The sequence below is a fragment of the Oxyura jamaicensis genome, chromosome 6 (genome assembly GCF_011077185.1).
Source record: "Oxyura jamaicensis isolate SHBP4307 breed ruddy duck chromosome 6, BPBGC_Ojam_1.0, whole genome shotgun sequence".
Lineage (NCBI taxonomy): Eukaryota > Metazoa > Chordata > Aves > Anseriformes > Anatidae > Oxyura > Oxyura jamaicensis.
In genome coordinates this window covers 31,887,464-31,913,055 of record NC_048898.1, presented here as the reverse complement: position 1 = coordinate 31,913,055, position 25,592 = coordinate 31,887,464, and the positions used below count along the sequence as shown (strand labels likewise).

Sequence of the window (25,592 nt, the reverse complement as noted above, 5' to 3'; positions counted from 1 at the left end):
AATAAATAGTTGTTTAAATATTTCTTCTTATTAAATGTAATCGTCTTGCTGTAGGGAGAGACCTGCTTTCCTAACATCTTTCTGGTGTGCTCCAATCTTCACCAGTATCTTAGAAACCTTAGCTGGAATTAGTTTACATTTTATTTTATTTTGTTCTTTTTTTCTGCTAAATATCTGACTCCTTTAAGTTTTATGATGGAGGAAGGGCACAGCTCTCTGCATCAAAGGAATTGAGGATGCAGTGCTGGGGTGAACCAATGACCCCAGCTGTCACTCTGTGGTCTCGTGTCCTCGGTTTTAAGCATATAGAGAAGATGCTGTCTTTACTCTGTCGTTACTTCTGGTGAAAAACAGATTTTCCTTGCCAGATCTGCAGACTAAGCCAGCGAGATAAAATCCCAGTTTGTGCTTGAAATTTTTTTTTTACTTTGCATAAAATCACCAGATCTGATTAATAGATTAAAAAAAAAAAAAAAGATTCTAAGATGGTTTCTTTTTTACCCCTCCTCTCTGACAGGCATAAATGACTTCAGCTACCTGCACACAAACTGCTTTGAGCTGTCCATCTACGTGGGCTGTGACAAGTATCCCCATGAGAGTGAGTTGCCTGAAGAATGGGAGAACAACCGGGAATCCCTGATTGTTTTTATGGAGCAGGTATTTGATGGAAGAACAACTCCTGAGTAACTTGATGACTCCTTTCAGACTGAAAGAGAGTTTAAGGAGCAGCTCTGGCTTTCCCTGAGGCTGCTGTGACCGTTTGTGTTGAGCCTTGTTGGGGTTGAGGCCCAGTGGAACAGTGCTGCTGCTGTGATGCAAAGCAGGAGCTGAGCCACCTGCTGCTGCCTTCAGCATCTCCCAGCCCTTGCTCCTCATGCTATACCAATGCTGTCACCATGGTTTTCAAAGCAGTCTGGGGTTTCTGATATATTTCTCACGTGGCTGTAATTATTGTCCTGTTCTGGCAGAAGTTTCTACACAAGCTGCTAGGTGGCTTTAGGAAGCCAAATGTAGTTTTTAGTCTTCACGCTCACATTGTATCCCTAGCATGAACCCTAGAATAGGAATAGGATGCACCTAATTCACATGAGGAATTAATGATTTGCTTTATCTTCCTAATGATGGCACTGCTCATTGCTTTGCAATATTTATTTATTTCTCCTAATAGGTCCATCGGGGAATCAAAGGCATAGTGAAAGATGTACATGGAAGAGGAATCCCAAATGCCATTATTTCAGTAGAAGGTGTTAACCATGATATTCGCACAGGTAATAATAATAAATGTAAAAATAGTTTTAAAATAAAAAGTCAACACAAATTTAAAGATTTATGTCTAAAAAAAAAATCAGACAAAAACAGAACTACACTTCAACTTTGAAGTCTTTTTTTCTGAGGAAAGCCAGCAGATGTATAATCCAAGGAGTGCATTGCAGAAGGGGTGGTATTTGGGGAGCTCTTTCTCTCCATAGCATAGCTGTGTAGATGAGAACAGAACTATGGCTTTCCTTTTGGACCCTGTTCCTCTTCTCTTTTGAAGTACTGAGCAAATATCCTTGCATCTGCCCAAATTCTATAGCCTGGGTAAGGCTGTGTTAAAAGAGAAGTTATTCTTCCTTTTCTCGTGAAAATATAATGCAGCTCTAACCCAGAGTAATTGCAGCACAGCTAAACAACGCTGTAGTAGTAGCTCATTGCATCTCTGGATGTTAGGTTATGGGAACGTGTTGGAGATGTGATCCAGACCTGTGTCCAGAGGAGGAACAGCTGCTACAGGGAACGGGAGTTTCACATGCTGCAGAGTCTTCTGCAGATTGTCATAAAAGATAGCCTGATGGGGCTCAGCTGAAACAAGGACTTAAATGGGTGGATTGCAGGCCAGAGAAATACTGTTCTATATGTATTCAAAAAAATAAATACATGGACAAATGTATAGTTGCCTTGTTTGTACAGCTTTGGTCTATACCCAGACACAGATGTTTATATTCAGAGTAAACTCCAGGTCTATTTAATGGCCTGGCAAGAAGTCACAGTTCTAAATAAAGTGCTGCTTTAAATAGATACCAGCAACTACAGAATTAATGGTAATACCTGAAAATTGTTGTTGGCAGGTGGGGGGCTGGATAGTGTCCATTAGCTGCTGTGTTTGTGTAGATCCTATACAGTCATTTATGAAATGGTCATCACTGTGCTTGTGAGCTCTGTTGCTAGAGAAACTGCAGAGGTTATGGAGCAGGGAGAGGAGCATGAGAAAGGAGATGGCCAGGCAAGACCTGTCATTAGCAAGAGTCTGTCTGATTGCTTGCCGCTGAGGTATAGGATGGCACACTGATATGTTGGCTGATTCCAGGCTATGGAGCATCACCAAGCGTTATGCAAGAGACTTCCAACTCTTCAGTGTTTTATCTGAGCAGATAATAAATCTTGGAATATCTAGCTTAGTTTACAATTAATTTTACTTCAGTGCTACCATGTCTCTGTTGTTAAAGAAAACATTGGATGGCAGATACTTAATTAGGCAATAATGACTCTTCCTTAAATATTTCAAAATGGGACCAGTGGGAAATGATAGTGGGAATGAAAGTAAATAGTTGGTCTTCCCTATCTTGGAAGACTGCCATAAACGGTAGGTTGCATTGCTCTGGTAATGGAATTATTACTCTGCCTGAGACCAAACAAATGCAAGAGGAAATTAATCTCCAGCTCTCTTTACGCTGGATTTCTACATGAAAGAAAAATCAACTGTTTAAAAACAGTGGACAAGCATATGGAAATAAGTCCTGGTATCATGGTAATAACTGTGCAAAGTTCCAGAACCCAGCTTGTAGCACTTGGGAAGCTTACAGCTGTTTGGAATAGGTGTAGTGCTGAACTTCTGTGGCTAATGTCAATCTGAACTTGGTACAAGCAAAAGTAATTGTTTAATAATTTTTATTTATTTATTTAATGAAAAATACTGAATTTGACACTGTTTGGGAATCACTTTATAAATGGGAGCACGGGAGTTCTATCTTGTTTTATATTATACAGATATCAATGTATATGTTGGTTTTGAAACTGCAGAATTTATGGTGCAGAAAAAAGATAGAAGGACACATAACTTCAGAGAAAGAAGGCAAATTGTCAGCATTCACCTTTCATTTACACATTTTAAATGAAAAATGAATCAATTTAAAAGTCTGAGTTGCTTTGATATAAAAATAATCCAAATGGAAGAAGAATTGTGGCCACTATCTTTATTCATGTACATTTTGTTTAAAGTGGTCTAGGCTGTAAGGTACCTGCTTTTTCTTTGGTACACTTATGTGCTGTACTACCCTGTACAGCAGACAAAGTTATGTGAAAAGGACTTTTAATAATATTTATTTGAGAAAATTTCTCTGCTCTTTTCTGTGGACAAAAAAAAAAAAAAAAGTGTGTACAAAAAGTCCTTTATTTTCTCTTGGAAGTACAATATATCTTATTGAAAAAGGATACTGGTGGCACTAAGCTGATAATATTAACAGGCTAATTGAAATTATTGATTGAGAGAGCAAGAGCTTTATGGAAGACTATTCCATTTTCTTTTGATGTAGATGTAATTACTGCTTCACTCTGATTGCATGGTGTTACAGTTAGATGTGGACTATGCTCTATGAGATAACCTTCAAAAAAGAGTTCATCGATTGGATGGATAAATATTCTGGACACCCTTTTTTCCCCACATTGCAAGTGCAGGCAATTATTTGGGATGCCTTCTCGATCCCACTAGCAGAGGTCAGTGGACTTTCCATTACCAAGAAGGAAAGGAATTTGTAAGATGCTTGTGATTTACTATGGCCTCTGGGTGTATCAATTCATATGCCAGTGGCATATTTCCAGGTCCCTGGCAAAGGGTTATATTTTTTTCTACCACCTGCTTGTTTTTACAGTGCTTTAGCTCATTTATTTATTTATGGATGGGTAGATCGAATGTGCCCTACTACCAGAATAGGAAGCAGACTTGAGCAGTTTTTTTTTTTTTTTTCAAAATTGTGCCTGCATTTCATGTTTGCATCACTCAGGTGGAAGTGCAAGGATAGGGAAAGGACCTCTCAATACAGAAATTAACCCACTGGAACCTTTTCATGATACTACAGAGCTTCTCCTCTCACACCCACTGGGCAGCTCCAATAATTGCTGCAATGAAAAGTAACCAGAAGGTGGAATTTCTAGTGTTTTAACTGCTTGTATATACTAGCAGGAGAGAAATAAGCAAGCTGAATGTCATTAAAGAAAAGACCACCTTCCAAAAGCACCATTGCCTGGGGGTCTCTCTTGTGACTCCTCGCATCACTGCCTTTGTGCATGCATGCATGCACCCACGGAAGGAGTAGGCACCTGACCTGTGGCAGCCTCTGACTGCTTGCAGTAAACAATTGAGAAAATGCTAAACCTGGAGTATTTAGTGTCTTGATCAAGAAATGTACAGTTCCCTTCTAGTGGGATTCTGTCCCTTTACCAGAATTCAAAGACAGATGCACATTTCTGTATGATTTTTGCAATTAAGCATAATTAATTTAATTTCACACAGTGTTCAGAGAAAGATTTATGAATATTTTGGTAAACTTGATATGTTTTCAGCATACATTATGTAACCAAACTGAAAGATTTTGAAGTAGCACTTAGTTAATATTTAATAACATTAGTCTCAGCTAAGCGTATTTCTAATGTTATAATTCTCCAGGTTTTTTCTCCTTGCCGACTGCCTGTTCAGCAGAGAAAAGTTAAATTTTAGTTATTGTATGCATTGGGCATGCATCACCATGACTACATTCCCTGGGGACCTCTGTAGATAACAGAGTATTAGGATAACTTTAATAATGTCTTTAAATTAATAACATTTAGTTAAAGTCATTTAGTTGTAAAAGGTTGATCGATCCTATCAGGCTCAAGGAGCACCCCTCTTAACTAGAGTGTTTCTGGAGTTGTCTGACACATTTATTTTCTAATATATATATATTTTTTTCTGCATTTTTATTTTACCTGTGTGGACATGCAAATTTCTTTCCAGACCCAGCTGTTGGATATGGACATAGCCTTCCTTCAGCCTTCTCCCATTGGAGACTGTTATTTTAATAGTCTTAATATTTGATAAAAGTATCTGTATTTTTAATTGTTTCTCTTGCCATCTGCTCTGATTTTTTTATTTATTTTTTATCTTCTGCATCATTTAACCTAATTTTCAAAAAAATTAAACAAAAAAACAACCCTTCTCTTTTAGTCTGGTATTAAATTCTGGGTGATGACAGCTGACAGAGGCACTAATGTCTAGTTACTTGTGAATGAAAAGGAGGTAAAATGCATCGTGCTTAACAGCTTAATATCCAAATGTGTAATGGTTTCCTTGTGATGTGCGAACTTGCAGATTTTTTCCTGGCCTTGTGCAGGGTTGTGATGAACTGCCTGCTAAACGTGTCAAAAAATTATGGGTCAGTTTTGAATCCCAGGGGCTAAAGTGAACATTTGAGCAGGGATGAATTCACAGCCATGAGTTGGGGACATGCAGCCTTCACTAGCCGTGTAGCAACATCCCCAGAGACATGGTCATGGAAACATCAGTGGGAACCAAATTGCGCTTCCTTTTGCTGTGCTGCAGCAAGGTCCAATGCAGCGTGGCAGTGAGCACTGGCCAGGCACAGCCAGGGCACATGCTGAAGGGCATTTACAGCTAAAAATGAGCCCCTAGCAAGAAAATGAGCAATTTTCAGTTTTGTCTTTTGGTTAGGGTGTCAACGGACCCAATAATAAAGAACTAAATAAAGTGTTCCTCAGAGTGTCCTTTCTAAGAGTGCCATTCCTAAGGTCTTGAGAAAGAGCAAATTTAGACCTTGGTCATCACCAAGTAGGCCTGAAGTGGCTGAAAGAAATACCTGAGCAAGGTGGTGTCCAAGAACTAACAGTATCTGGTGTGCTTGTACATGGTTGCATGCTTGTAGTCAAAGGCTGCAATAACAGGGTAGAGTAGATATTGCTGTTTTGCTAATGCTTGCTGCTTGTAAACACTTTATATTTTACAAAGGCCTAAATTTAAATCATTTTTTTTAAACAGAAGCCAGCTGGTCTGATTTTTTCCCAAATATATTATTTTCATACAAATTGTCTTTAGTTTTTGCAACACTAGATTGCAAGCAACCCAAGGCTAGTGATATTAGGGCTGTCAGTAAGTGTTAGTACTAAAAACAAACAAAAACTCCTTGTATGCAAAATGTTGCATTTGTATTTATATATATAATAGCATATTTGAATATGCACTTTCAGTACACAGTGAGTTTTCCCAGGATTGGCTGAAAAATTAATTTCAGATGTTGATGTTTCATTGGTTTTGGTCCTCAGTGATGTATACTTTCTGGTTAAAATAATATTTTAAAAGAAGTCTAAAACCATCCTAGTGTATATGTGGGTAAACCAAGATGAACTGAAAGGAAAGGCCTGATTCAATGAGGTGTTAAAATACAATGTTTTATGCACAAGTGATTTAGTGGATTACAGTGACTCTGTTCATGCCTTTACAGGTAAGCAAGTGGTGAAGTACCCTGATGAATTGTAGTTTGTAGGAAAAATAGCATAATAAAGCTTAATGTAAGATTTTATGGAAGGGGATGCTTAGATCTCAGAGCCGATATGGTACACACTCTCACATAGCCCCAGCACCAACCTATGTGTGCACAGGTGGTCCGGCCAGGACATCATGTGTGGTGCAAGCAGGTCCCTGCTTAAGAAAGGAGCCCTGTCCTAAAACTGTCCCTTTTCCAAACAGGAGCTGATGGGGATTACTGGCGGCTTCTCAACCCAGGGGAATACGTGGTCAGCGTGAACGCCGAGGGCTACACTGGTGCCACCAAGACCTGCGAGGTGGGCTACGACATGGGAGCCACCCAGTGCGACTTCACCATCTCCAAAACCAACCTGGCGAGGATCAAGGAAATTATGAGGAAGTTTGGGAAGCAGCCGATCAGCCTGTCCCTGCGGCGGCTCCGGCAGCGGGCTCGGCAGTGGCGGCAGCGGAGATAGACCTCGGCTCTGCCTCCATTGGCTGTAGCAGTAGTGAGAGTTATGTAGCCCATCTCTTCAAACGCATTTTCCTGTGCGAGGTCTTTCTGTTAGGGGAGCTGGATGTGGGTTTGTCATTTTGGAGAAAAATTGGAAACAAAATTCAGTTTGAGTCGAAGAGAAATAAGCCCCAGCGTGTGGGGGGAGAGGCGGGAAGAATGTAAAAAGATGTTTTGAGTTAAACTGATTTTTTTTTTATTTTTTATTTTTTTGCCTGTGGATTATTTAATCCTTTGTAAATCTGTTTTCTTTAAATATAGAAAAGGAAAAAAAAAAAAAAAAAGAGAGATACTTGTAAATGAGAAATGTTGTTTTGAATGAAAAAAAATGAAAAATGGTGTTTCTAAAGTAAAAAATTGATATATTTTTGCAATTCAAAAAAGTTATGACACTCTTTACATTTTATTCACATATGGGAGGAAAGCTGAGAGGGCACAGCTTCTGCTGAACATCATTAAAATGTGTCAAATTTCAGTCTTTTTCCCTGAAAGAGACTTCTGGACAAGCATCATAATCTGATTCCAGAACTTAATGCCCAGAGTGTTTTCTCTTCTGTTTTAAAAGGCTGTATTTTCTAAATCTAACAAAAAGGTTGCTTGATAAAAATCACTGCAGCAATGTGCTATAGCACCTCCTCTCTGACCCAGGAGAAGGACTCAAAATGAAGCTTTCATCATGCATGCAGGCTTGGTCATGGGCATGTATATAGTTCACAAATCCACTGTTCACAAATCTTTTTTCTTGATTCTGGTCTGCCTATAAGTACTTTTGTGCTCATGCATGCATTATGCTCTGCATAACATGCAAGGGATTTCATGATCCTCTACGTGGTCTCCTCATCTTACCACTACAGCTGCTGCTTTTCTGGCCTCACTACTCTTAGAGCTGGATATGTGCTTATTTATTGTCTTAAGTAACAAAGTTGTACAGCAGGATAGGATTGAGGTTTGGTAAAGATGCAGATCAGATCTGGGAAAGAATGAACTAAATAAACACTGGTCAAACCATCAGCTGGTGAAAATCAACTTTGCTCTGTTAGCTTCAATGTCATGACCTTAGTTATACCAAAATAAGGGCCAGCTGTACCTTTTTAGCCAGTCAAAATCTGTGGATAAACAAACATTTTTAATATGCATGGTAGTGAGGCTGCAGCATACACTTCCAAACAGAGTTTGTTTAAAACTTTTTAATTGCTATTACAGTTCTTGCCTATCTTGATATATGATTCACCCAACTATCATTCAAAACAGGAGAAGTAAACTAAATAGAAAACTTACTGTAAAAATATTACTTGCCATCTGTACTAAATCTTCTTTCTTGTCAGCAAAGAATCTTGTAAACACAAAAGGCAAAAGATTGCAGAATGAATAATAAAATCATGAACCCTTGCATAATAAATAGTCCTATTATTAAATTTCATAGACAATTCCAGCCTATGCTTGTTCTGCAAATTCCATTAAATAACAGCAATGTATTTGACAGCAAAGGCACAAAGAAAATAACAGGGTGCACACACAGTTTTCTATAACTGAAATTATGGAACTCCAGCTCCCAGTCAGCATCATTTAAATTAAATAATAGAGGTAAACAAATAATCCAATCATCACATTAGCATTTTGAAAGATATTTTTCTTTTTCTTATTTTTTCACTCTATTTACCACCTTCCTTTACAACATTCTATGTTCCATATTTTTATCTTGAGCTAAATACTTAACAGCAAAGTTGTCAAGAAGGTTTTTTTTTAGCATTTGAGAAAGGACAAGTGATGTCATTCTTTTTTTCAGGTAATGATGAGGAAGTTTTTTTTTGGAATAGTAACAGCATAAAGATTTTCCTGCTAACTTGCCAGCATGCCTGATTTTTTTTTGTGTTATGAACTGATGAAGTTACTTATGTAGCTTCTTTCTTGAGTCCTATGAAGTCCCAGTCATTTTGCTGGGGGGTTGTTTGCACAAAGATAAAAACAAGGAAATGAGGAGGCAAATGTAATTCACTGATATTCAGATTGAAGGTGGAAACCACTAGCTGGAGGGTCCATCCTGGCAGGTCAGTTCTTTCTACCTTGTAATAACTTTTCAGGCTGTTATGAGATTTACTTTACAAACCTAACTGTCCCTATGCTCTGTTCCCAGGTATGAGGCTATATCAACAAATATTTTTTATTCGGTAGTGAGAAGTGGATTTCATGGGAAGGCATTTGATATCTGTTAGCTAAAATTAAATGGATTCTGATCGCTGCAGACCTCACTAACATCAAATGCTGAAGACAGTGGCCCTGGTGTTCTCTGCTGGCAGTGACTAGTGCTTGCATGTACTTGAGTATAGCAGAACTATGACTAATGCAGGTGACCTTGCTCTGTTTTGATCCAGGCATTACTAAATAAATGGCCTAATAGACATCAGGTATAGTCATCACTGCAATTATTTGTGATTGTTCAGCACATTTGAACTGAACGTTCAAGTTCAAAGGAATTTTACTAGTAACTTTAGAAATACGAATATCTCATGCTAAGATAAGATGCTTATGCCTGCCCTGAATACAATAATACCAAAATGAAGTGTGCCCTATTTGCTACTATAGTAATGCACTTGGGAGTTAAAATGTTCTTTCTTTCTTTCTTTTTAAATACATGGTACTGCTATTTAATCTCCATGTATATCCATGCCACAAACCAATAAATTCAGATGCCAGTATTTTCTAGTCATCTACTTTTTCCCCGTCTTTAAAATAGTATTTTATTCTAAATTCTGTGCTTTTTATCTCATTTCATTTTATTGTTGTAGAGAAATTTGCAACCCTAAAGAAAAGAAAGGAAATAAATCTCAAGGATAGATACACTCCTTTTATAATTACAGTTTCATTTTAACAGCTACATATATGAGGATTTTGCTGAACTTTGATTGCTCCTGATATAAAGGAAAAAAAAGATATTATTTCAAGTAATAAGAAATTCAGCTCCACAATCTCACCCACGTGGTAAAGGTTGAATAAATAAAAGGTTGTAACAGGACATATTCCAGTCTCTTTGATAATACCAGCCATCAGTCTTCTCCCATGCAGAGCGCTGACAGTCATAAAATAGAGCATGAGCTGGCTTCACCTTGAGCCCCCATGTCATGCCATTTAGTTGTGCATTTTTTTAATCTGTTTAATTACCATAATTTCTATAACCACCTCTCAGTTTTTCTCATCAATTTTAGCTACTAGTATGCTAACCACTGGAAGACAAATATTAGTATCTACAAATTGGCTTGGGAATGCTGAAGCCAATAATTCTGTATCTACTAAAACAATATTTACTTAGGCATGTTAGTATGAGTGTACTGGATCTTGGTAATCTCTAACTCAAATTTAATCTGCTGGCACCAGAAGACTGGTAGGATTATCTGAGTATTGTGACATTGAACTCACTGTGGGTAACACACGCTGATAAAACTGAATGTAGATGAAGTTATTGACTACGCTGATCAAGAAATGCAATGTTTCATTGGATGTTTTAAGCTTTTTGTGTATTTTCAACTTCTCTTACCAAATACTTTCCCTTCCTTTACCCGTGTATTGTTGTGGAGATTTTTTCCCTCTAAATTCAGCTCATTATTTTCGACAAATTTGGGATATCTTCCCAAAGCGTGGATTTAACTATCAGTGACAGTTATACAACCAGATTTACTTGCCTCTCATCATTCTACAGTGGGTGCTGGACCTTTTTGAGAAACACCTGAAGAAAGATGAGTTAACTTGAAATGAGATATGAGTGGTGTCACACACCTTTAATTAGTTAACCTTTACCTTAACCTTTACTGTTGGTATGTAAAATATCCAAGTTTGGAGGCAGAAGTGCCTCTTCACCATTTAACTTTGTAGTGTACCCATGTGAGTTCAGCCAGGTTTCAGCCACCAGCCTGGTGTGAGAAAATGTACAAGCCTATGCCAATGGTATGGATTGAGGCAGTGTCACCTCCTGCTGTGGTATGCTGCTAGGCTGGCATGGGAACACTGCAGGATAAGCAGCTACACCTACCAACTATCCAACAGGAATGCAAAGAAACTCTATTTCTTATTCACTAAGAGAACATACCTTTCAAATAACTTTTTCTTTCTTTCTTTCTCTCTTTCTTTCTTTCTTTCTTTCTTTCTTTTCTTTCTTTCTTTCTTTCTTTTTCTTTCTTTCTTTCTTTCTTTCTTTCTTTCTTTCTTTCTTTCTTTCTTTCTTTCTTTCTTTCTTTCTCTTTCTCTCTTTCTCTCTCTCTCTCTCTCTCTTTCTCTCTTTCTCTCTTTCTCTCTCTCTTTCTCTCTCTCTTTCCTTTCTTTCTTTCTTTCTTTCTTTCTTTCTTTCTTTCTTTCTTTCTTTCCTTTCTTTCTTTCTTTCCTTTCTTTCTTTCTTTCTTATTGTAGCTGTTGCACACATGGAGAGAGATTTCATGGGTAATTTTAGTACCACTTTTTCCTGTGCTTATCTGTGCTACCACAGTGGCAAGCACTTTTTGCAGTCCTCTCCATTAATAGGTATAATAGGTGAACCAGTCCTTAATAAAAGGCTATGAATGTTTTTAAGCTTCAGGTGATTAACTTGTAGATGTTTAAAATCTTTGTTCTAGTATTTCCTCATTTTTCCAAGCTTAAATCACATTTATACATAGTCTGATGTGCTTACTAATCTTTAATTTCTTTTTAAAGGTCATTTAGCTTGAGATGACATTTTTGTATTTCACTGTGACACTTTAATAAGATTTTTGAGCAGCACAATTTATGGTCAATGAAGCCATCATGGTGAATGCAATCTTGTGCCTGGAACAGTAAGTCAGTAAATAACTATTGTCTGCCAACTTCCACTGATGTAGTCGTCATTGCGCAGTGTATATTGCCAGATTAAGTCTAGGTGAGGTTTACAAATCCACCTACTCCACATTCATGCTTGCAGGACAGTTTGTAAGACAGGTAGCTCCTCTGTCTTCTTAACCTGGCAAGGTTAGGTCTTTTTTTTATTATTTTATTTTATTTTTTTTTTAATGGAGTTTTGGCTTATTTCTCTACATTGAATATTTTATACAGTGTTCTTCCATTCATTATATGCTCCTTGCCCATTAGGCAGCAAAAGAATGGATTTATGCCTTTAATAAATTTCAGAGTGACTGTGTTTATTGGATGATTTTTTGTGTATTATTTTAGCTCATTACTAGCTGAAAATAACACATTTATGAATAAAAAAATGAAAAAATAAAAAAAAACAAGAACAAGATTTTGGGAAGCCTGTGGAAAAAAAAAACTCAGGTAATTAATATAAGGGAGCTTTATTTCTGTGTATTTCCATGTTATCTGCCTTTTCAGTCATACAAACACCTTTAATAATCTGATACAGAAAGCCAGGGTCTAGGAGGTTATACACCCACCTTCACCTCCCTTGTGTCTGGTGGTTTGTATGGGCTGGATTAAATAATATCCCCTGCAGTTTTCTGCTCAGGCCTCTTAGCTTGACTCTCCATACTAAACTCATCTGCAGAGACCTTTCAAGCACTTACCTCTCCTCATCGGCCAGGCTCATTCAGATTTTTATAATTTCTGCAAGACTTTATGAAAAAAATATAGATGTATTTAAAGTTGAGTTCTGTACCAAAATGATCGCTTGTCTCCAGTGGGTTAAATAACTAATCATCCTGCCTTTTGCTCTGCACTGAGGAACTGTGATGTTCCGTGTAGACTGAGGCTGATAGCATCTGAAAGATGGTGTCTCATAGGATAAAGCTTCACAGAGTGAATTTCAAGGCCAGAAAAAGGTATATGGAAGAGGATATCCGGATCTAAAGAAATACATAAATGGAGTGAGCCAGCATGTAGTTTCAAGCATGGCAGCTTGCTAAGTGCCCAGACAGTAGGATCCCAGCTAGGCTTGTGATAACATCAATTTAAAAATATATATAAAGAATGGGCTGTTCCATGAGAATGAGAAAAACAAAATAAAACAAAACAAATATATATATATATATTCTGCAAGCAAAATAAACAAGCAAAAGTATTTCTCTGCATTTTTGAATAATCTTTATCAATATTAATACCAAAACATGGCTGTGGAAAGAAAGCTTTCTCTTTTCTTTTGAATTAATTTACATTCCAAATCTCTTTGGTGTATTCTGAAATACTGGTGTTGTTTAGAGAAATATGTTAACAACAATTCCCACCTATTATCATATTTAGTTACATCAACCACCTGATATTTTAATTATTCTAATCATTATCTCTCACTTAATTTGCAGCAGCTGCTGTCTAGAATTCAATACACCACTTATGTCAACACCACAGTCATTCTTATTAACTCAGTACTCTCCCAAGAGCAACAGAAAAGAGCATTCATGGTAAACCATCATTTAAAGATCTAAGAAAATTCAGCTAGCTTTATTGTCAGCAAGTAAGGTATGAAAAATGGAATTACTTTTCATGTTTTAGTTGTGACAGAAATTCAATACCTAGGTTAATAAGGATCAATGACAGCATAATCTCACTTGAATAGACCAGAGGGATTTAAATTTGAGATCTATTTCTTACCACAAGGACCTGAATGTGATTACATGGCTTCAGGTGTTGTTTGTGGTTTGTTGTGATTTCCTTTCCTTTTTTTTTTCTTTTTTTTTTCTTTTTTTTTATTTCTTTTTTTTTTCTTTTTTTTTTTTTTTTAATGTAAAGGGCTTTAAAATCACATTCCACATTCCTATTTATTACTGTTTTCTGAGACCTCTAATTTGAAGGCAAACTGAGCAATTACTTATTACTTTAGTTGTCTTCCAGAAGCATGCGATAGCTCTAAGCCAGCTCACTGATCAGCTCCTGGTGGCTTCAAGGTTGGATCAGATCTTCGGAAACAAAACTGATAGATTTATAGTATAACATGGAAAGAAGTGGGAAATGAATGGGAAAACAGGCTCTGTGTCTATTATCTACCCTGTATCTTCCCAAATGCAAAAACTTATTCTTCTACTTCTGGTAATGAATCACATCTAGAGCTGCTCCAATAACATAATGCTTTCTGGCAACACTTCAGCCCCCCTATGGTTGCGCTGAAGGACCAAGAAGATCAAGTCAACAGCTACACCGGAAACTATGTGTAAACTGATAAATCTACTTATTTAGTTTAATTCTAAATATTCTGCTATCATTTGTTGCCTCTATTTCTATGCCACTTTAAAATCCTAAGCCATGGTGTTTAGATGTTAAAACTTGAGGTATTCTTGAGAGATATTTGGCACGTGGATTTACTGAATTTTTGCAGCTATGTTTTATTGCATGGTTTGTAGCACTCTTGCCCTAAAAAGGTCACCAGGGACCAGTTTAATGAGTCTGAGTCACTCTAAATTCAAATACTGATGGCACTGTATTGTCAATAGCTATACCTTCAGCATTAGGTGATGTGCAGAACATACATGATTAGGAGAAAATCCAGCATAAGAAAATCAGTTTCTCATTAATGAAAGTGTTTGTGAAATTAATCGATGAATTTCCATCTTGGCTTCAGAAGAAATCTATCATTCTTAAAGCAGCATGGGTCTCCAGAGAGTACTTTTCAGCTTATCACACTCTTCAAATGTATTATTAATTCTTTGACTGCTGGATGATTTGCTGTTGGACTGAAAATCAAATGTAATAAGCACTTGAAAATGATGGAGTTTCATCTGGCCACTTGTTTGGTGGCTTACTGGCACAAACTCCAGGGACAATGAAGAAGTGCAACCTTTCCCCATTTCTGAAAATACTGCTTGAAAAGAAATACTGTGGACAAGATCTGCACAAAGTATAAATCAATAGAACTTCATAGACTCTCATCTTTGGAATCTGCAGGGAACATATTAACTTCTTAGGTCTAATGTTTGGATAATGAGAACAGAAAAAGCATGAGAGCAACAAAAAGAAAAATGAGAGAGAGAGGGAACAGATTTTCAGAGCAAAGCCAAAACATGGAAAAGAAGATTACAGTCAAAAGCTTCTTTTCACCTATTTGTCCAGAAAAAATCTTCCCTGAACTTGCCTTTTCCTGACTTTTCAAATAGTCTTTTCTTTTGAAGCATTCAGTGAGATGTCCAACAAAGAACAGCCATAGTGATGGCATTTCAAGATTTCTGGCCCAAACCAGAGAGTTCAGAAGCAGATGCTCATAAATCATTTCTCCCTGAACACTGATAACTGCAATTTTTCAAATAACAGAAAATGACTCTGAATTTTCAGATCTGGTAGGAGGGGAAGTAGGGGTACTTTTCACACCAAGGGAACTGGAAGAGAGCTGGTAAAAGCTCAGGCTAGGAAATCAGATGGTCAAGGAGGCATTCCATCAATGAGTTAATCATTTGACATGAAATTCTTATTTGTTGTGAAAGAGAAAATGGTGTAATATTCTTATAATGGCAGGAGGATGGACAGCCAGGTGAGCACACGTGAAATAAACCAAGCCGGGACTCCATTCACCTCTTGCTTTCCAGAGTTTTTGGCCCATACCTGGCACAAGCACAGCTCTAAATTACCACAGTACTACATCAGAGAATCTGGGGAGAGGTGATAAGTTTCTAGAAAGATGTTATAGAACTGTTGAGGATGCTGAAATGATCCGTTCACAAATTAAAATAAAATAAATGTGTATTATTAGGAATAAAATGTACTCTGGAGGGGGAGGAGGGAGCAAATAAGGATACTAAAGATGACAGAGTAGAAATGAATCGTTATGACCCATGACAATACAAGTGTGTGTGTGTTTATATGCTGCTGTGTGGGCATATAGTGAGTGTACACATCCCATGCTTACTTGCAGTAGACAGAAGCAATTACAAGAACAGGCAGAGCTGCCAATTGTTTGATGTTAGGAAAACTGTACAGATGTAGCCTTATTATAGTAACAATCAGAGCAGAGTGTAGGAGTCAGTAGTACTTATCAGCTTTCCTGATTATATGTCACTGAATTTGTTTCAGTGATCAAGATGTAGCCTAAGAACTTGAGATGGAATATAATTGTTTCAATATCTCTCCAACCCTCCAAAAAAAGTGAGGGAAAAAACAAACAAACAAACAAACTGCTAAAGGAAACCCCATTGTATCATGTGAATTCTGCATCTGAAAATGCTATCTTGAAATATATAATATCTTTGCCAGGTTTTTATTTTAGTCAGGTTATAAAGAGGCTTTAGGGAGATAACAAGAACAAATGCTTACCTGTTGAAACCAAACCAAATCTACTGACATCAAGATAAAATTGCCCAGACACTTTGTCACTGCATTTGGTAGACTTCCTTATCAATCATTTAAGAACAGTGTCATGGGTCACGAAGAGTTATTTTTTATCCGATTCCTGCTGTGAAACTACGATGGTTTTCTGCACAAGAATTTGTGACCCGTTGCCATTTGAATGTTTGTAAAAGGTCCAGCACATTGTGGGTGCTGCTGTAAACACACTACTAAAAATAACTTGTAATTTGAGTTCTGATAAAATGCTGCCAACTCTGGTAGTTATGCTGCAGATCTCCCTAAAGAAGCTCAGATTTTCTTTTTTTTTTAGAAGAAATTTCTAGCCTTCAGAGTTGTAAAGGAAAGCCCCATATCAGATGTTTACAAGCATCTGGAGAAGCCATAGCCAAATAGCAATGTACTCAGTTATATTTTCTACTTAATTTAATCATTTTTAAGATAAATTCATTACTTTGCATGAGCCAGAATAAAAATTTGAAGGCAGTGACATGATACTGTTGTGAGAATATTTTGTTTTTCATTTGCTGCTTCCTAAGACTGCTTTTCGTATAGGAGTTCTATGATCACTATCAACATTGAGCTTATAAGTGCAATTTCTGGACCCAGGAAATCACTTGAATAATCTCTTTAACTAACTGACATTACCTTTTCTCCTTTGCCCCTTCTTTCTTTTCTGCCCCCTCTAAGCTGTAAGCCCAATATTTCAGCAAGAAGCATTAGCTTCCCAGAGACAGACCCATAGTCCAAGTCACTGCCAAAAATCACTATGTTTTGGTGAAACAAAGTTTTGTGATGCTGTACTGCTGCAAGAGGGAGAAATGGAGACAAGCCATAGGGCCCCAGTAGAGGTAGGAAATGTAGGGACAGAAGGAGAGATGTAGGAGAGAAACAGTGTAAGGGGCCAAGAAATAAAGCAAGAAAAAGTCTGAAAGAAACACACTGGCATCATGCTCACACAAAACATCCCAAAGGCAGAGGAGGTAAGAGAAAAGAGATCTGGGAGCAAGTAGAATGTTTCTTTTTTTTTTTTTTTCTTCTTTTTTTTTTTTTCATTCCTCCTGTGTTCAGACAAACAGAACTTCATGTGCAAATAAACAGAGGAGCATCACCAGTGCTTTTCCCTATCAAGTTTTTTTCTTGTGAATACAAAGTGGAAGGGGAGGAGGTGGTTGCAGCAGTATTCACAGCAATGTTTGGTAGGTTTTCTGCTCACTGCCTTTGTCTCTGGAATAACATTACAATTTTCAAATGCATGAAAGATAAATTTACTTTAATAAAGCACATATCTACATGTTATAAACAAATGCATTTTGTGAAAACTACAAAACTGACTCTAAAATACTATTGTATTTCCTAATTAGAAGTTCACCTGCACCATTCACCTAAATAGAAGTCTTCCTAAAGTTTATAAAGCCCTTGAGATATGCCATATACATGCACATTTCTTTCTGCAAGGGTTTTTGAACCTCAATATAAAAACATGCTAAACAATTTAAAAACAAACAACAGAGCAGGAGAGGTCTTCATGGTCGTTGTGGTAGCTAGAATTTTTATTTTTTAAATCATGGATTCTGAAGAAGTATGAGAAGATATCTGAGGCTGTCATCTTTTCCCTCTTGCTCTGAGGCAGGAGCAGCACTTTCACATCTACCCACTGTGTCCAGGTAAGCAAGATATTTAAAGCTAGCAATTACATCAGCTGACATTAACAGCTGCCTGGAAGCTCCCTTGTTTTATGCACATCAGCCGGCTGGAACAGAAGGCTGAAGAGCAGTGTGGAAAGACAAAAATGTGCAGGTTCCACACAAGCAGAAGGCAGCACATTTATCTATTTTGAAGGCTTATCCCTATCCATGGAGGCTGCTGCTGCCAAGGTGTCACCAAGGCTATTTCTGTTATGTTGCTGCTTTAGGGAGACTCGGTTCTTCCTGTCTCAAGCATGCAGTCAGGATGAGGAAAAATCAGATACCCTACTGAAGCCCAGGGATGGCACCAGGATTTTGCAAAACATATGCAAAGAAGTGTGGAAGGTGCCCCATCACATTTCAGAAACAGGGTGCCAAGATCAGGTCACTGTGAGCAACTGTGCTCGTGCCCCCCAAGCCCCAAATACCTGAAGTATTTTAAGGTTCGGTGACTCAACATCTCCATAAAACTGAGAAGTAGCAGGGGATGATTTGTAAACAGCAAACAGAACTCAATTCAATCAGCTGTTCACAACAAATAATTTGAACAGCTCTGTGTATGCAAAGCAGATAATTTTAATATGAAGATTATGGCAAATACACAATCATTTTAATAGGATGATTAAGAGCTGCAGGCTCCTGGGGAAACCATTTCAGCAGTGTGTGCACCTGCATCTATTGAAAGAAGAAAAATATACAGAATAACAAGCAGTATCTCATCAGCCCATCTGCAGGTCGTAGCATGGGCCAGTTGGAGCTGAGATGGAAAGAAGAAGGAGAAAACGCATTGTAAGACAGCCTGGGACCATGCACTCAAAGTCTTGAGCTTAAAGCAAAACTGAAAAGGACCTTGCAGGTTTGCTGTGCAGGCTCATGAGTGCTGAGCATGCTCAGCACAAGGAACGTGAGACGGGGGAGTCACATGGGCCATGCTGAACGCTTAGCTCTCTCCAGGAAAATCCTCAAAATTGGGGATTTTAGAATATGCATGCAACTCTGGGTACAGAGGAAGAGAAAGTAAAATTAGAAAGACACAGGCAGCATCTTCAAAATCTCATGGACTAACTGCTCATTTCTACCATGGACAAAAATATGCCTCAGTCCCTGGAGAAAATCTGGGCAAATCAGCCAGACTCTAGAGGAGCAAGCAACCTAAAGTAATCACAAGTTCTTCCAAGATGAGGATTTTGCTGTCTCTATATATTCAATATTTGCTGGCAGCAATATTTGTTAGGTTCTGATGACATAGGAAAAGTGAAAATAATTATACTTTTAAAATAATTTTTAAATAAAAATAGACTGTTTTTAACAGATAATAGATTTTATTGCATTTTTAGCACCTTCTGGAGAAATAAATTTATAAAACACGTAAATATTTATATGTGATATAAATATATAAGTATATAAATATTAAAGAATGCATAGACATATTTTCCCTGCCTCTTCAACCTTTTACATTGGAATGGAGAAATAAAGTATGACTAAAAATACCTTTCAATGAATACATCCTGGCTCTGCAGAGTGGTCTCATAATTTGCTGGTTCCAGAATTATAACAACATGAGCAAAACAAGGCCAAAGAAACTTACTAACTGTGTTTATACACACACCCAGCAATTCATAGCTGGAAACAGGCGTTAGGCAGCTGACTGGTGCTTCAGCCAGCAGTTTATAAGACCCAATGTGCTGCTTTTGCTGGTGAAACATTTGGGCTGCACCCATGCCCCACTTTTAACTTCTCTGAAAAACCTCTTTTTCTCTCAGGAACTTTACTGGCCAGAGCCCCTCCCCAGCTCCTCTTGCCCTTTTGGGCTCAATTGCAGGCACAGACATGGAAAATCAGGGAGACCTGATTTCTTGCATTGCACACATTCAGATGACACCTTTATGGCAATGCTCAGCCACATTCCTCGGGGCAAGTCCTAAAATGCTGACTATTTTTGTTGGCTTTTAGTGTTATGTTTATTTTCCTCACTGAACTAGAGGCCAGCTACTACTTACTCAGGCTACTTTGCAAATGGCCATGCTAAGGCTACCAAGAAGAGGTGATGTTTTGTGTGACTACCAATGACAAGCATCAAATCTAATGTGACTTAATCAATACCAAAATCATAGAGATGGCCAGAAAGGTGTGGTACAGGCTTTGCAGTACATAACATAATGATAGTGTAGGATATCGAAAAAAGAAGTCTATTCTGTCCCTCCTATATAGGATGCATGTCCTTGATTTATCAAGCAGGTGGAATGTCTACCTGCTGCTAAATAAACCATTATTTAGAGAATTGTCTGAGTTTAGCATCATTTACATTTTCCTTTAGATTTAGATACCATCTGCTGTTCTGTTTTCTTTTGCCTCCTGTCACAGTCATAAGCATGTAATTACCATACTCCTACTCATCTTTTTCTTGTTCCTTTTCACTGCAAGCTTTGTTTCAACCAGTTTCTGTCTTTAGCTTGCTTAAAACCAGTAATTACTAGAAGACACTTTATGAGATCAACAGCAATGTTTCATGCTGCACAGATATTTTTTTTAATGGTTTAAACCAGGACAGATGACAAAGCACTGAAAGCAATATATATATCAGAAAAATGGAAGGAAAGAGAAGCCTTGTAAAAATGAACTTATCATGACTTTGTATGTATTAAAAACTTTAAATAGACTGTTGTTTTATTGTTGTTGTTGTTGTCTTCTCATACTGATTAAACAATAAGTTTCAGTAGTGAGAAAGTTTGTACCTATGTAAATAATTAACTCAGCAAAGTGCTGCCTTGTCTCTTGCACTTTCGTCTGAGTTTAGAAAAAGCTTGAGCCTCAGAAAACTGTCAGGTTTATTGTTAGCTTCTGATTTTTTCTGCTGTTGCCATTTTTATAATGTTGATTGCTGACTTTTGTGGCATTCTCTTTCTCTGGATGCGCATGGTTCAGGAGGATCTTTTTCTAGAAAAACACCTTTTAACAATGGTTACAGTAATTGTAAACATTTTAAGTACCTGTTTTTCATAATTCCTATTTTGTTCTCTGGAAAGTCCTGTAATTTTTAGCATCTGAAGCTGCTGAGACACAGATCTGACAAGCAAATTCAGCGTGAGAGTTGTGCTATGCTAAGAACAGCAGATATCACTCCAGGGTATGTTTATTCTGTTTAGACCAAAGAATCCACATAAGAGCGACATGGAAGCTCTCATAATGACATTCAGAGAACTGAAAATGACATTGATTATAAAAACACATTAGTATTACAGGACCAAATAGAAATATATCTGCCCCACATGCCAGCCCTAGTGTCTGGCACAAATAGTGTGATAGCCAGGATGTGAAACCCTGGACCTGTCTGCCAGAACTACAGAAGAGCTCTCAGCTTTCAGCTCATATGGGATATTCAGCTCCTACATTCCCTGTATACCTCATACTGGCAGCGGGTAATTGTGTAGTGGGATGTGCTGGAGGCATCCCAGCATGTAATGAAGCAAGGAGGGCCCTGCTGGTGCTGCCCTTGTTTGTATCTCATCAGGGTTTATCTGACTGGATGGGTTGGTGCACACACACACACAAAAACACACACACACCAGTTTTCTTATGGCCAAGAAAACATAGAGAGCTCTCCAGTATGGAAAACTAAGGCAGCCTAACAGAAATATTCCAATGTCATAGGTAATTAACTCTCTTTCCCAATCTGGTTTAAAAAATAGTGTTGAAAATAATGTAGTCTATCAGGAATTCAACTAACAGTTTACATGTAACATAAATGTTGTGTGTCATGTGTATTTTATTTATAAAATAACATCTTGCATGACAAGCAGGTCGAGGGAGGTGGTTCTCCCTCTCTACCCTGCTCTTGTGAGACCCCTTCTGGAGTGCTACATTCACCCCTGCAGCCCCCAGCACCAGAAGTACAGGGACCTATTAAAGCAAGTCCAGAGGAGGGACTTGAGGATGACCAGAGGGATGGAGCACCTCTCCTGTGAAGCCAGGCTGAGGGAGTTAGGGTTGTTCAGCCTGGAGAAGGGAATGCTCTGGGGAGGCCTTATAGTGGCCTGCCAGTGCCTAAGCAGGGCCTACAGGAAAACTGGGGAGGGACTCTTTGTCGGGGGTGCAGTGATAGGAAGAGGGCTAATGATTTTAAACTACAAAAGGGTAGATTTAAGTTAGATATAAGGAGGAAATTCTTCACTCAGAGAGTGGTGAAGTACAGGAACAGGTTGCACAGAGAAGCTGTGGTTGCCCCATCCCTGGAAGAATTTAAGGCCAGGCTGGATGGGGCTTTGAGAAACCTGATTTAGTGGGAGGTGTCCTTGCCAATGGCAGGGCGTTGGAATGACGTTGTCTTGAAGGTCCCTTCCAAACAAATCATCCTGTGATTCTATAATTTAAAGCTTACAGCTATAGATCATTGAAAAGTGAGAATCTCAGATTTCAACCAAGTTTTTGGTAAATTAATTTTTTAAAATTTGGGTTTTTTTTTTTTTTTTTTTTTTTTTTTTTTTTTTTTTTTCAATTTCATCATCTCCTGAAGTCTTTTCAAAAATATCATGTGGCAGTCTTTCTCTTGATTTATCAACAGCTTGGAAACAATGCAACTAAACTCTGCCAGCATGTGCCGAGTGTCTTATTGTGCAAGTGTTTATCCCTTTCAAAGGGGTTATTATTACAGCAGAAAAGAACTGGAGAACCTTTGAACATTTTTTTTTTTTTAACTCTGAAAGTTTTCTTTATTTTTTTTTTAGTTTCTTGTAAAAGAGCTTTAACTCTTCATTATTCTCACCTGTTTAATTGTTTCCTCCCATAACTATACATGCATAAAATAGATTAAGATCTGCAGAGTTTGCATCAAGGTTTGCAGAAATGTTAGCTATTATAGACAGCATGATAACTAGAAGAATAATAAAACTCTGAAACAATCTGGAGAGGATAGAAGATTTGTGCAACAATGATCACTGGGAGTTTTACAAACAGGTGAGGTTATCATACGCTGGTGCTGGAGTAGTTTTAACTGACCCTACCTGAGGGCAGGTGTCCCCAAATATCTGATTCACTAAAACATTTTCTTTAACAATTATTTTATTAGCTCCACTCCAGAGCACTGCAGCTGGAAGTGATTCTGTTAGTGTACACATGACAGATCATCCATGACTGTAAATCTAGTGTTTATGTCTTGTGAGGGCAAGTAGGTAATTTGATAATCCGATTCTTTCTGGCCTGAGAGTTTATTCCGAGACCGCTGGTCTTGGAGGAAAGTCACTACAATGTCCCATCCCTCAGGTCACTTCAGGCTCTGTCGTAAGAACATTCTGCTGTCATTTGCTATTGAAACATTTTCAGCAAATTTATTGGAAGAGGGACTAGACATTTCAACATCATATATCACTTACGTAGGTCTCTTATTGTGTCCAGCATGGGGTTTCTGAATTGCTGTCTGGAAATACATGTCTCCTTTGATTGGAAAAGCAGTCCCAGGCACTAGGATAGACAAGTCCCCACTGGTAGAGAGGCAAAGCTTGCTGCTGAAAAGCAACCTACAATTTAGCCTCTCCTAAACAGCAGTGATGGCTCTCATGCAAGTGCATACTCAGCAGAGCAATTACATTAATTTCTTGAGGAGTATTAAATATCCTAAAAGTATAAAGAAAATTGTCTTCCTAAATTATAAAGGCACTGGTTTTCCTAAAGGTGTCTGTGAAATGTTTATGATTATTACCAATTCTTACATGGAATAAGAAATAAAAATATATTTAACACACTTTAACCTTGTCTGTTTGAATGATGACAACTTTGGAGTGGTAGCCTGAGGACTTAGGAGACCCTGGCCTGCAGCAGGTCCTTGCATGGACACTGTGCCCTGCAGAGTCCCTGGGACCCCAGGTGAGTAGTCCTAGGGTAAGCACAGTAGCCCCTGGGGGAGAGGATGTGGATTCACTTTCGAAATGTCACATGTTAACTATGGTTTATCCAAAAGGTTAGAACTAATGAGGCTACAGCACGTTCGTATGGTATCACTTTGTTGGACTGGCTGTTCAGACCTTTATGAGCAGTATGATGTTGTATGGATTGCAGAGAAAGCTACTTTGAAATGAAACAATATGAATTTGACAGTTTGCCTGTGGGAAGTGGAGGTTTTAGAAAGTAGTAGGAATGATAAGGTAACAAAACAAACATTTTTGACTGGATCCTCTCCCCGTGGGTCTTTTCCTCAAACACTGGCACAAGGAGGCTTTTATCCCAAGTTGTTCATGCCATCTCGTGATGGTCAGTTTTGACAGATAGTACATTTAATGTTTGGGGAGTATTAGGTTTGAGCACACAACTTCGTAAACAGAATTCAGACATTATTTCTTGCCATATGATGTGAAAGTCAGGATATTTAATATGTATCAACAGGAATTGCTGTCATTTGCTATTGAAACATTTTCAGCAAATTTATTGGAAGAGGGACTAGACATTTCAACATCATATATCATAGATCAACATCATATAGCATAGAAAAGGTATAAATTTTTTTGCTTTGCATTTTAAGATGCTTAAAGAACTAATGAAAGCAAAATAGGCAGATATAGGAAAATGTTGTTTATCTGCAGAATAGAATTAAATGTGATACCTGGGCAACAAAGGTGCACTATTAATTTTTAAATGATTAAATATTAAATAACTTTTAAAATGTTTAATTTTTATATGACACATGAAAACTGTGGTCCCCAGTGCTCTGCATGCATTATCAGGGTGCAGGCAGGGCAGGAGTGGTTGGAACTGCTGCTTGCTCTTTCCTCTTAATATTTTTGTTGGAGGTGTTTTCCCATGCTGGATGCATGTCCACTGTGTTATTGGCATTACAGTTGCTTTCCTTTAAAATTCTGGGTGGCAGAAGTTGATATAAAGCTTGTAACTGGGTTCTAGCATAATGCTGGCAAAAGAGAAGAAAAAAAAAGGTTTTATAACCATGTGGATGGCAAGCCCTTTGAAATGAGATGCAGGATAATTATTCTGTCTCTGCTAAATCTCCAGGCAAAACCTTCCCGAAATGAATGTTCCTTTGCATCAGGTTTTGTAATATGAAAGGCAATATTTAGGTCCTTCATAAGTGATGAAAAAAAGCAGTTGTAATGGAGAGCAGAGGACATGAAAACCTCTCACACTGTGCTAGTGATTTTCCCTTGGTTGTCTGCTTGAGTCTGGAGACCAGCATGGATCAGTGACATTGGGAAATGTCTTCCCCCTGTGAGAGGACGTTATCACGGCACTGAGGTCTGCAGAGCCAGCACATCTCCAGCTTCTGCTCCCAAAGATAATGGCGAAAGCTATTGCCTGGGTTGACCAGTCACACTGTTTTCATGCTCTAAATTTGCATTTGAAGCTTGCTTTGTGCATTGACCTCTGTATAAATTGAAAGCAGCTATGAGATGAACATGAATAAATTATTTTTCCCATCCTTCCCTGCCAGTCTTTCTCAGATAATTGCATCTCAGCACCAGTGAGGTGATCGCAAGCCCACAGAAAACATCCTCACAAAACTGTCTCTGTGTGTGAGAAGGGAGGGTGTGAACACAGAAAGATGTACAGAAACTTGCTGGGCTGTTTAAAATAAAGGGGGGATATAGGAACAAATGATGTCATGTTGGTTAATTCA

The 25,592-nt window shown here is 38.0% G+C and overlaps 1 protein-coding gene across 1 annotated transcript in view; it reads left to right on the top strand.

The window, feature by feature from the left end:
* CPXM2 (carboxypeptidase X, M14 family member 2) overlaps positions 1–9,763 on the top strand; it is a 74,062-nt gene extending 64,299 nt beyond the window's left edge. The window contains exons 11-13 of the mRNA XM_035330422.1: positions 518–657; positions 1,169–1,268; positions 6,776–9,763. Coding sequence (XP_035186313.1) covers positions 518–657; positions 1,169–1,268; positions 6,776–7,029 — 494 coding nt within the window. The 3' untranslated portion in view covers positions 7,030–9,763. The remainder of the gene's footprint in view (positions 1–517; positions 658–1,168; positions 1,269–6,775) is intronic.
* Positions 9,764–25,592: the final 15,829 nt, after the last annotated feature.